Genomic DNA, 13,423 nt, shown 5'->3' with positions numbered 1-13,423 from the left:
CTAGGCTTGGAACAAAGGAGGATGAGCAAAGATTTAATGTGTCAAATTTTGACAAGTCTGGACAGGGTGAACAGGAAGGACCTCTTTCCCATAGCAGTGAGGTTGATAACTTGGGAGCATAGATTAAGTAAGTGGTAGAAAGATTAGAGGAGAATTGAGGAAATGTTTTTTTACCTAAAGAGTGGTGGGGGTCTGGAACTTACTTCCTGAAGGGTAGTGGAGTCAGAAACCCTCGCCGCACTTAAAAGGCATCGAACAGGGCATTTGAAAGGCAGTATACAGGTCTTAGAGCAAGAGCTGGGCAGTGTGCGTAACCATAGGTCCATTTTTGATGGCATAGACGTGAATAGCAAAATGTTCTCACTTTGTGCTGCAAACTTCCAAGACACCATGAGCAGCAACAACTTCTATCTATAAGACACATTTTTTATAGCCCCATGGTGTTTCACAGGAGTGTTAGCAAACAAGATTTGACATCTAGCTATATAAGGAGATATTAGGGTAGGTTACTTAAAGTTTATTCAGAGAGATTTTTAAGGAGAAAGGAACAGTAGCAAAGCAGAAAGGTTTGGAGAAGGAATTCCAGCGCTTAGGGCCAAGGCAACTGAAGCCAAGTTCACCAGTAGTGGAGTAACTAAAATACGGGATGCTCAAGGCCAGAACTGAAGGAGTGCAGATATCTCAGGGTTGTAGGGTTGGGGGAGTCTAAAGAAATAGGATGAGGCGAGAGCATGGAGGAATTTAGAAATAAGGCTAAGAATTTTAAAACTGAGATTTTGTTTAACCTGGAGTTAATAGAGATCAGCAAGCATTGGAGAAATGGGTGAATGGAAGTTTATGTGAGTTATGATACATGCAGAAGAGTCTTGAATAAAGGGCAGAATATGAGAGGAGTGGCAAGGAGTGGTTTGGAATAATCAAATTTAGAGGAAATAAAGGTATGCATGAGCAAAAGGGTACAAAGTCAATACCAACCTGGAATGGGTCAACTTGAAGTTATTAATTTTGATTTGTATTGACCAGCTTATGATGTGTACTGCCTGATCACTTGAGGGTTGGCCAATGTGAGACTGGGATGTGAATGAAACACTCTAAGGTTGGGAAACCTGAAAGGGTTTCCCAATTATGCTACTTGGCCTCTGGATTCAAAAGTACATATTTGCTCCTTTAACACTGGTGTGCATTCAATGCTATTGCAACCATTATTGCAACATAATCTAACTAGTTCCCAGGACAAATTGTTTCCACAAGTGCCTTTTAATACACTATAGCATTTTCTGAGAATTTGATCACCTTTGGATATTATGTATGCTTGGTAGCTATTGCCAAATATTATTTATGATTTTGTTACTTTAAAATATTCAAGAAGTGGTATCTATTATAACACCTTAGAGATTGTATCCATACCAAAATTCTAAAATCCAAGCTAATTTAACAAAATCAGTTTCCATTGTAAATATCTGCATAGATATGTACAAAGAAGATATAAAATGACAGATTGTGTAAGTTAACTCCTTTCAATACAGAATGCTTTTAGAAATTGCACGTTTACCAGAAGTTTTTGTTTAAGCTTAAAGTGGGAGTAAATTGCATCCATGCTCAGTTGAGGACAGGACTTGATGATGAGGAAATGTAACAGGACATCAACTACTTTATATATTTTGTTCAGTTCTGGACACATAATATTTAAAGCTAGGTCCTTTCAGCCCAAATCTAACTTACTATTCTGTGTGAACTTTCAGTTTTTTTTGCTGTGAAATAACAAGTTTTTCACAAAACGGCTGAGTATTAACAAAAATCCTTTGGACTACAATCTCCATTGGTCAGCATCCTTAATAACATTGGATTATTTACTGCCATCATTATTAGCTATGTATAACCTGCTACCTTTGTATTTCAGGGTGAACGTGGTGAGACAGGTCCTCCTGGTCCTGCTGGCTTTGCTGGTCCCCCTGTAAGTATAGACTCAGAAAGAATCAGATAACTGTCTGAATAAATTATAGATGCATATTAGTGCTCTACACAAAGATAAATGTTTTATCCATACAATTTAATTTGGGTAATTATTGCTTCAGATGCATGGCCAATGGCTATCTATACCAGTGGCATCAATATCCCCTTATAGGGTAGTATTAATGCTATTTCATCCAGAAGCTGAAGGGAAGAATAATTTGCCCCATGTAATTGGGTATAACTTCTTGCTGGCTGTTTGAGCTATGATCCTCCCTCCAGATTCTCTGGATGGTGTAGGTACAATTGTGTTCATCTGATGGAGACCAAGATCTAACATAAACAATGGAGAATGGTATCTCTTCCGAGATAGTGGAGGTTGAATATACTCAGAATTTCTGACCTGAGCAAGAAAGCGTGGCCTAGATACTGGAGAATGCTTTTTTATAACAGAGTAATGCAGCCAGGCTACAATCATGTAGGGGGTTGTGGATCCATCCTCATAATATGAATGACACCGAAGGTCTTGGGACTTCAGGGTGATCCAAAGGGCATTGGACATTTTCAGAATTGAAAATGTGCTGCCTGCTACAACTATCAGAGAGTGAGGGGTGCCACTTCCGGCTCAGACGTCTGGGTATCTGGCAGTGAAGGCGACTGGGAATAGTGGAGAGCGAGGGCAGTGGTTGAGTGCTGATTGGGAAGCCCAAAGGGGCTTGAAATAATGTGGGAAAGAGTTCATTGATGATTATGGCGAGGGTGTGAGTGGAGATCAGAAATCAGAGCTGAGGATTGATAAGGAGTCAGGTACCCAAGGCTTGGAGCAAAGGACTGGTGGCTGGGTGGGTGGTTCCATGCAAGGTTGTACCTGGATGCCACTACTGATCTTATATGGGAGTCCCTTCCAGTAATATATGAATAAAAAAAAATGGCCATTCTGTGTATGGCCACCTATCATCAGTTAACATTTGTCCCATGATTGAATTTCCTGCTCAAACTGTGCAGATTCATCAGGAACGGAGGGCTGTAGTTATAAGGAAAGATTGGATAGGCTGAGTTATTCTCACTGGAGTGTAGGAGGCTGAGGAATGACCTTACAGAGATTTATAAAATTAGAAGAGGCATATAGATAAGGTAGATAGTTTTGTTTTGCCAGGACAGGGGAGTCCAGAACTAGAGGGTACAGGTTTAAGGTGAGAGGGGAGAAATTTAAAAGAAATATAAGGGGTAACTTTTTCACACAGAGGGTGGTGAATGTCTGGAACAAGCTGCCAGAGGAAGCGGTGGAGGCAGATACATTTACAATGCTTAAAAGGCATTTGGACAGGTACTTCAATAGGAAAGGTGTAGAAGGATATGGGCTTAATGCAGGCACATGGGGTTAGCATAGCTTGGCTAAATGGATGAGGTGGGCCAAAAAAGGCCCATTTCTGTGCTGTACGGTTCTATCACTCTACATGAAATGATACAGTTGAAGTGCACCAATATTAAGATTGGCGCAGGTGAAATAAGTGGTTGCATTTCCAGTGCCAAGTTAAACATGACAAAAATCATTGCAGTTGCCATTTTTTCATTTACCAATCAATTTTGAATCCCATTTCTAGAAAATAATCTCAATTGGCTCTTGGACCAACTGCCCTCCTCCAGCCCCACGGTTGGCTTGATGAGGGAAACTATCTCCCTCTTGGATCCCTGCCTCAGCTAAAGAATGCCAGACCTCCTTCTGGATCCCTGCCTTGGCTGATGGAAGCCAATCCCTCTAGGATCCCTGCATAGAGGCTAGATCTTCTATAAGATTCCCATCTTGGCAGATGAAGGCCAGATCTCCCTCCAGGATCCTTGCCTGAGCTGATGAGGGATTGAAATTGTCCCTATTGTTTGCTATTTATTGAGTTAGTTCACAGAATATAATAACAATTATTATTTAATTCATATGGACGGCCAGTGACTTGGTCACGATCTCACTTCAACAGTTATGGCACCTGTTGCAAAAGTCATGTTGGAGCTGTAGTTAGCACTAATGCCCTGATGGAAGTCAGATCGCTAATGTGGGCCCTTACTTTAGCTGAGAAAAGCAGGAATTTGCATATTGTATTTTGTTAAGATTTAGCTGAGGTCACAAATTCAAAATTACTGGACTCCAAAGAATACTCTAAGCTGTTGCTCACACTCCCATGTATTCTTGCCAACAGGGTTCAGATGGTCAGGCTGGTCCCAAGGGAGAACCTGGCGAAACTGGACAAAAAGGTGATGCTGGCGCTCCTGGTCCTCAGGGTCCATCAGGTGCTCCTGGTCCACAGGTGAGGCAAGAAATACAGTATAAATTAGCAGAGAAATGACTTTCACATGCGATCACATTGAAATTACTTTCTTCTTTCCTTTATTTTAGGGTCCAACAGGTGTTACTGGACCTAAAGGTGCTCGTGGTGCCCAAGGCCCTCCTGTGAGTATGGTTTTATTCAATCTGAACTTTAAAACAAAATGAAAATAGATAATAATTCCTTTTAACAACAGGCTATTACAATGTTGCAGTGAGATCTTGGCATTAAGCTGATCCTTAGATCTCTAGCTCTCCTTTCGTGGATGTCTTTCAGACACCTGTGTGTGAATGTTTGTGAATGTGATTATCTTGTCCAGATCATGTGGGTAGATTATTTCATATACAGAATATCCAGAAATCTGCATACCTTCTTAAGTAAAACAGAAAATGTTGGCTATATTCAGCTGCCAGTTAATATTTTGAGTCAATGACCTTCCATCGGAACTGGGAAAGTTAGAAATGATACCACTTTAAGTTGCAGAGAAGTGGGAAGGGGTGAAGAGAACGAAAGAGGTCTGTGATAAACTGGAGCCCAGGATAGACTGAATGACCCAGCTGGAGATGGAGCTAGCTGAAAGAGGGTACTAAAGTAGTGAACATCAAAACATATGTCAAGGGTGGGGTATAAATAGGAAGATGTGAATCAGATCCAAAATTACCAAGAATCATGAGATACAAAGCTGGAAAGACAGATTATCTGAAACTGTTAAAGTCACTGTTGAATCCCGAAGGCTGTACTCTGCCTGGTTGGAAGACAAGGTCCAGTTGGTTTCTGGAATTAGAATCCAGGGAAGTGCTGGGAACCAGAAAGCAGGTGTTGGGAACTAAGAACAGAAGGTTGCTAGGTGCCCATGTGAATTGTAATTTTGAGGTAGGAGGTACCCATAATCTGGAAACCCCCATTTGGGAGGCTAAATCTAGAAGATGGGAGCCTAGAGTCTGGAGAATGGTTCTTCGGGCCAATAGCTAGAAGTTGTCAGCCAAACGTCAGTACCTGGCAGTTAAGATTTGGGACTCTGATCCCAAGAAATGAGAGCTAAAATTTGGAATCAGCTAAAAATTGTTGGGAGCCAGCAACAAACAGCTGGAGACTGAAACCAAAGCACTACTGGGAACCATTAGATAACATGACCAGTTCCAAACAGGAAGCTGCTAGAAATTTCCAGGAGCCGGAAACAAACAACTAGCTCTTAAACTTATAAAGCCCTTTGAGAATTACCTCAGTAGTTCTCAATATTTGAGAATTCTCAATTCTCAACTAATTCTCAGTAATTACTTCAGTTTGCTTGGCATCTTAAGTTTCATTATTATTCCAAATTGTAGGTTCCAACAGATCAGGCAGAGCTATGTTATCCTGTGTAGCTGTGTAACTTAAATATGTTGAAAACTTAAATATGTTGAAGCTGGACCATGATGTTTGCTCCATACATGTCGAGAAATTGGATCACGCAGCATTCCATTTTTGTGCGCTGTTATTCAATTTCCATCAACAATTTAATGTTAATGAAAATTGGGACATTCATTGTGTTGAGTGACATGCGTATTGCATGTCAAACACCATTTCCGGGATTTCCTGTGTCATCTAAGCTGCCCACACTGTCAACTGCCTGCTTATCGTGAAGCAGGCCTTCAATGTGCCTGAGAAAGCGGTTTCTGCACGACTTCCAGGTAATCTTCCACAACACATACTGGGCTGAGGATGGGATCCTGGCTCAGGTGGTTTCCCCTTGAAGTTATTTCCCCACCTCTTCCTCAGAACCTTTTCAGACTTACTTTTCCAACCCTCTGTCCCCCTCACCACCAGAAGATCAACCACTTTAATCCTCTTCAACAGCTTTTGTACTCTCTTTCACATCTGCCTATTTAACTCCATCCACAACATGTGTATGGTCTACCCTATCGTAGGCTCAATTTGCCCATTCAATCCTCATCCATACCCTATTTACATTGTACTCTATTGTGGACTGTATACATCCATTTAATCCTTTTTCATAGCCCATGCACACCTTACCCATCTTCCACCCATTTAACCACTGCCTAAATTTTAGCCTCTCCTGACCCCTGTAGCAGAGGTGCATCATGTCCTCTGGTTTATTTAATAATCTTAGTCTATACCCATCCTAGTGATGACCATGCATGTTCCAAGCCAGACATTGCAATTTGTACAGTGACCCCTTATGGAGGATGAAGTGTTTTTGGAAGTGAGGTGTTATTCATAGGAGCAATGGTGGTAGTATTATTCATTATATACAGAGAGAAGATTGGTACTAAAGCCACAATGCATGGTGTATGCCAACTCAGCATTAATGTAAATTGAAGTGATGTCTCACCTTCAAATTCTTTTTTCTCTTTCTTAGGGTGCAACTGGTTTCCCTGGTGCTGCTGGTCGAGTTGGTCCTCCTGGTCCTAATGTAAGTGACACTCAAGATTGACGTTGCTTTTGAATATATGGATACAAATTATCCTTGGGAAATAAGTGATAGAACAAAAAAAGCACCCAACTGATTTTTTTTTAAAAGATTGCGATGGCAATAGGGCATTGCAATTGAGCTCAGTGCTTGGGGCTAGTTGTGGAACGTGAAGATAGTCAGGATTTTTCTCTGCTCACCAGTGACACCTACTAGTATATAGGTGTAAGGATATGAAATAAAGATCAGCAACAAGCTTGGCTGTGATACTTTCCAAGGTTGCTAGCCCAGACTAAACTGCCTATGATCTCAAATAAAGATTGGGAATTGTGTATGCAATGGAACAATACTTCATGAAGTGGGGTGTAAATGGTGGAGTATGAAATCATTCCTCTTTCCAGAAGTCAGAAAAAATGAATCTATGACATGATCGAATGTAGTTATCAGCAAAATGGAGGGGACAACTCACAATCCCACCCCTAGTAGAGAATGGAACTTGGCAGATAATCGAGAACTGGCCATATTTGATTGGCTGTGTAGTGAACTACTGCCTTTGACAGAGGATTGAAGATATGTGCAATTTAGATGTCAGAAATTAATTTTAATAACTTTTGGGCTGTGAGGCTAGATGAGAATAGATTGGTGGTAGGCCTATCCAGTGTATCACGTACTGTTTTGTCTTGCAAATATTTTGACAGATAAACAGATTAGCTGGAGAAAGTTTAATTGGAACACAAATATAGAATTCCTATTCTCATCATAGTGTAAATTCAGAAAAAAATGGATATGAAATTAAGTGCACTGAAGGGCTTATTTTAAATCAATATGTTTTACAGCAATTCAGTAAATCAGCCAGTGTTGAAAGGCACATTGTAACATTTTTGATGTAATTGAAGGCTCAGTTGAAATTCTTTTACTTTATCCCCACCATTCTTGATGTTAAATTTCTTTTGTTAATTCCTGCTTCTCTTAATGTAGGGCAACCCTGGCCCAGTGGGTCCTCCAGGTGCTCCTGGTAAAGATGGTCCTAAAGGTCTGCGTGGCGATCCTGGCCAAGCTGGGCGCGCTGGTGACCCTGGTCTTCAAGGCCCTGCTGGTGCTCCTGGTGAGAAAGGAGAACCTGGAGAAGATGGTCCTCCTGTAAGTATAGAATAAGAGAAAATAAAACACTGACAAATGCCTGCTTTATTTTACATTTATGTCAGTGTTTTGTTACATTTTTTTTCTCTTGTTTTAATAATTGCACAGTGTAAAGGGCTACACAGTGGTGCAACTAATAGAGCTGCTACCTCACAGCTCCAGTAACTCAGGTTCGATCCCGACCTCTGGTGCTGTCTGTGTGAAGTTTGCACGTTCTCCATCTGACCGCGTGGGTTTCCTCCAGGTGCTCTGGTGTGGATTGGTTAATTGGACACTGTAGATTGCCCCTAGCGTACGTAGGTGGTGGAATCTGGGGGGAGTTCATGGGAATGTTGCAAAAATAAGTTATGAAAAAAATCAGTGGGGGAATGGGATTGCTCTGAGGGCTGGCATAAACAAAGGGCTGAATAGCCTCTTTCTATGTCATAAGGAAACATAGAATAAACCATGCATACTAAGTGTTGTTGTCTTTTATTCTTTGGTAGGGTCCTGATGGTCCTTCAGGTCCACAAGGTCTGTCTGGTCAGCGTGGTATTGTAGGTCTTCCTGGTCAGCGTGGAGAAAGAGGTTTCCCAGGTCTCCCTGGTCCTTCTGTAAGTATAGCACAACATTACATAAAACTGCCTCCCTTCACCTTCTGTATAGTTAGTCCCAACTTCACTAAGAAAAATGATTCACTTAATTAGGGTTGTGTTGTGCTCTCAGTAATAGTCAAAACTAATCAAATTCAACAATGTCCATACTCGAAAGATCCAGAGCATCTTTGGCTCAATTCATCACCCACTAATTAATTATAAAAACAAAATGGAGCATGAAGTAATATATACTGTAAAATAACAAGACATTCAGTAATATTGAAAAGGAGAGACAATCCAAATGATATAGAGAACACAGGGCCATAGAAAATGCAGTATTGGGACCAGTCCTGTAGTAAGTACAGTAGAAGAACCTGCTCTGTAGAGTATATAGAAGCCTATCCTGTGCAGTTTTCAGTACAGAGGCCATGCCTATAGAATGTATGGTATCAGGGTCATATAGTGAGACAGAGTGTATAGTGCAGGGATCAGTCCTGTAATATGTACAGGGTAGAGATAATGTCTGCAGAATAGGGTGTCTTACATATACATGTAGACCTATAAGATGTACAGTCCAGGGAGCAACATTGTAGAACATACATCATACAGACCAGTCTTGTAGTATGAACAGTACAAAACGCAGCTTAGTAGAATGTACAGAAAAGGGACTCACTTCTGCTGAATGAATAGTTTATAGACCAGAACTATAGAATGTATGATGATAAAGCCTTTCAAAATTGCAGTATAGAGACCAGGCCTGTAGGATGCATAGTACAGAGACAAGTCCTGTAAAATTTACAGTATAGAGCCCAGCCGCATAAATTGTACAGTATAGGGATAAGCACTGTAGCATGTTTAGTATAGGAACCAGTACTATAGTAAGTACAGCATATAGATCTATTCTGTAGAGTGTGCAGTAAAGGGATGATCAGATTCTAAGAATATATGGTATAGAAATAAGTCCTTTATAATGTACATTAGAGGGACCAGCCATGTTGAAAGTGCATTATAGAGATTGGTGCTGAAGTATGTTCTGTACAATTACCAACCCTGTAGGCCTATAGTATGAACAACATAGAGATGAGCCCCATAAAATATTCAATATGGAGACCAGTCCTGTAGTAAGTTCAGTACAGAGACCTACACTGTAATATGTACAGTATAGTGAATAGACTTGTCTGTACGTTATAGAGTAATGTATTGCCTTAGACTTGCCTTAGAATGTATTGTACAGGGACATCACCTATATAATGTATAGCAGAAGGACTGGCCATGTAAAATGTGTGACTTAGGGACTAGTCTTGCAATATGTGGTGTAGAAACCAGCCTTGTAGAATGTACAATGTAGGAACCAGATCTATAGTGTGTCCCTACAGAGATGAGTCCCACAAGATACAGTATAGGGACCAGACCTGTAGCAAGTACAGTATAGAGAACAACTTTTTCGAACATATGGTGTTGGAACCTTTATGTTGTACAGTAAAGGGACCAGCCATGCACAATGACCAGCATAGGGATTAGTCCTGCAGTATATACTATATAGTAACCAGCTGGATATGATATAAAGCGTAGGGATCAGAACTGAATAATATACATTACCCCTGCTGTATAATGTGTACATAATGTGTAGTTTAGGGACCAATCGTTAGTATTTACAGTACAGAGATCAGGTGTGTGTTATATATAGTAATGGAAGCAATTTTATAAAGACTGGCCTCAGAGAATGTAGATAATAGGAATTGGTCATGTTATAAATACTGTTTATAGACCAGGATTGTGGAATAAACAGTATGGAGATTAGGTCTGTAAAATATATAGTCTGGGGACTAATCCTACAGAATGTCCAGAATGGAGACAAGCCCTGTAGAATAGAATATGCAGCACAGAGACAAGTTCCATGGTATGTACAGGATAGACACCGACACAGTATGATGTACAGTATGGGACCAGAATTGCATGTACAATACAGAGACTAACCCCATAAGATGTATAGTATAGGGACCAGTCTTGTAATATGTAAAGTCTAGGGACCAGCCCTGAAAGGTACACAGTACAGAATGTGCAGTGTAGGGACCAATCCTGTAGCGTGAGCAGTATAGAGGCTAGCCCTGCAGTATTGACAGCATGGGGAATGGGTCCATAGTAATGCACAGTGCAGGGATCAGACCCATAGAATGCACAAACTTGTGAGCAGTCATGTAGACTCTACAATATAAAGACCAGGCTTGCAGTATTTACATTACGGAGTCCAGCCCCAGAGAATGTGCATTCTGGGCACCTTTCTTGTTGATGCACAGTATAGTGACCAGTCCTGAACCAGTATTGTAGGTATGTAGCATAGAGACCAGTCTCGCAGAATATATAGGCTCCAGTCCTCTAATATGTACAGTATAGAGATCACCCGCGGTATGAACATATGCACAGAATATAAAGCCAGTCCTGTACAGTACCAGCATCTAGGATGTTTATTATATTAGAACAGCTCTGCAGATTGTACTGTTTGAGAACCAGCCCTGTAGGATGTACAGTATGTAGACCTTTACTGTATATCTGTCCTATAGAATGGACTGTATATCTGTCCTGTAAAATGGACTGTATAGAGGAATTTCCTGTGGAACCTATATATTGCAAACAACTTAATAAAATGTATAGGAAACAGTCTAAACACATGCAGTATAGGGGCCAGTCCTTCAGTGTACACAGTAAAAGAACTAGTCCAGTGCTGTGTACAGTGTAAGATTATATATTTAGGACCAATCTGGTAGTGTGTACAAGTAGTATAGGCAGCTCTGTACCATGTACAGAATAGGATCCATCCTTGAAGAATCCAAAGGAAAGGTAGGGCCAGCCCTGTATTTTATACAAATGGGGACCAATCCTGTAAAATATATAGTATTGGGAACAGTGCCATAGTAGGTCACAATATGTCAAGCTCACAAAACTGAGATGTACTGATTCACATTGTGTATTTGATTATACTGTGCACTGGATCACATTGTGCACCTGATCTCACCTTGCTCTGAACCACATAATGAACTGGATTACATTGTATACTGGGTCATTATTGAACACTGGATCACACGAGTACTGGAGCATGTTGGGTATTGGACCCCATTGGGCACTGAATCACATTGAGTACTTGATTATATTAGGAACTGGATAATATTGAGTTCTGGGTCATAGAAATTATTGGATCACATTCTGCGGTGCCTTAAACATTTTCAAGATACTGATCCAAGACAAATTTTGGAAACTGTTGTGATATTTAAGATGTACTGTTAAATGTGATATATATTCTGCTAAAATGTGCAAGGAAATTTTCATAAAACTAGATTCTGTGCGCCATAATACATCAGAAACTGGTCAAGGGCTGTACCTATTTGTCATTTAGAGGTGCAGTTTAAAGGCAAGCAATTATTATTTTTGCACACATAAAAGTTTAACAGCAGATTGCGGAGGATTTCATAAGAGCTGTAAGGGTTGTAATGCACAATCTGGCTGAATTTTTATAATGCGCTATAATGATCGCAAAATGCAGCATCTAATGAAAGCACAGCATCAATCATGATGCCAGCACTTTGTTTAAAGAAAGGTTTGTATAATGCTTTACCGTGTCTTGCAGAAACATCTCAAAAGCGCTAAAGATGCAACAGATTATTTCTGAACTGATGTGATTGTTGTTATGTTGCAAAATGCAGCAGCAAATTTACAAACAGCAAATGATATGAATGATCAGTTAACCTGTTTTTGGTGGTGTAGGTTGAGCGCTAAGCAGCTGCTTAAAGCATTGATCTTGCGCGTGTCAGCCCAGTGCAGCTATTTCCACAGCAATTTTCCTCGGACAATGGAGTGTACCAGACACAGGAAGTACCATTTTGACAACAAGGCGCTAAAGGCTTTAATTAAAGAAGTGAGCGAGCATATACTGCATGGAGGGCCGCTCCTTCTCAGAGAAACCTGGTTCAGCAGGTATGGAAAGAAATCGTGGAGTATGTAAATGCTGTTTCCAGAATTCACCGAACCTGGCAAGATGTTAGGAAGAAGATGAGAGATCTCAAGAAATCGGCTAAGGTAAGTCAATAATATTAATATGCACCTGCCATAAGTGGACATGCAAGAAAGTCAACCCTGGCAAGCTTCTCATTCTTTCCTGCTTCTCTCTGAAAACTGGTATGAGGAAGTTCACTTGTCCAGCACTGCCATGAGATACAAGGGCAATGAATGGTTAGCATGAATGGGGACATGTATATATAAGTTATGAAGTGCTGGTGCAAATCTGTGTATACAACATTTCCAAAAGGGGATGTAGACAATGACTGTTTGGAAGTGAATCTAGCAGGGTGATACCCATTCAATGAAAACATCTCGTACGCCACAGGAACTGTGCAACTGCATGTGCAACTGTCAGTGCTCTGGGTGCATTCAATATACCAATACTGTTCTTCTACTTGCAGGACAAGATGGCCTTCAATCAGTGAGAACAATGCTGCATTGGACCCAGCCAATTCAAGCCCCCTACCCTATTCGAGAACGACACTTTGGAAATAATATACAGGGAGAGTATAGAGGGAGTGGGGGACGACAAAGCTGGAAGCTTCCAACAAGTTCATGGCTAGTATTATAATGTTTTTGTTGTATCATTTTGATCTGTTAAATAACTGTCAATCAGGCACATGCTAACCTAAGTAACAGTGCAGGTAATACCATGGAATGACACATTATCTTCTCTTTTCACAGAAATGGAAAAACAGAGTGTAGCAGTATCTGCAAGAAAGGCCACTATCACAGCACTTTGTATCACAATCACTATGCCAAACACCAAGTACAGCTACACACTTCAAAGGACATAGATAGTGAGGTTTAGGAGGAACTTCAGGGTAAGTCGCGGTTCACGGATGAGGAGGAGCAAGAGGGCGCATTAATCATCTACTGAGCAAAAGCCCAGCATGGTTACTGGCTCTGATGCAATATCTGAGGATATTGACCTCATAGGATCTGCTTAAGTGCAGACACGCTTGTCTGAGCAAATC

At 40.7% G+C, this 13,423-nt stretch overlaps 1 protein-coding gene across 1 annotated transcript in view; it reads left to right on the top strand.

Moving 5' to 3' along the window:
• The window catches only part of LOC127566863 (collagen alpha-1(II) chain-like), an 82,435-nt gene that overhangs the window by 52,755 nt on the left and 16,257 nt on the right, over window positions 1-13,423 (top strand). Inside the window, 6 exon segments of the mRNA XM_052009361.1 lie at window positions 1,901-1,954; window positions 4,143-4,250; window positions 4,340-4,393; window positions 6,628-6,681; window positions 7,657-7,818; window positions 8,304-8,411. Of these exon segments, the coding sequence (XP_051865321.1) occupies window positions 1,901-1,954; window positions 4,143-4,250; window positions 4,340-4,393; window positions 6,628-6,681; window positions 7,657-7,818; window positions 8,304-8,411 (540 nt within the window).

The sequence above is a fragment of the Pristis pectinata genome, chromosome X (assembly GCF_009764475.1).
Source record: "Pristis pectinata isolate sPriPec2 chromosome X, sPriPec2.1.pri, whole genome shotgun sequence".
Taxonomy (NCBI): domain Eukaryota; kingdom Metazoa; phylum Chordata; class Chondrichthyes; order Rhinopristiformes; family Pristidae; genus Pristis; species Pristis pectinata.
Note: the sequence above shows the minus strand (reverse complement) of the source record. Positions and strands in the feature narration are given on the sequence as shown.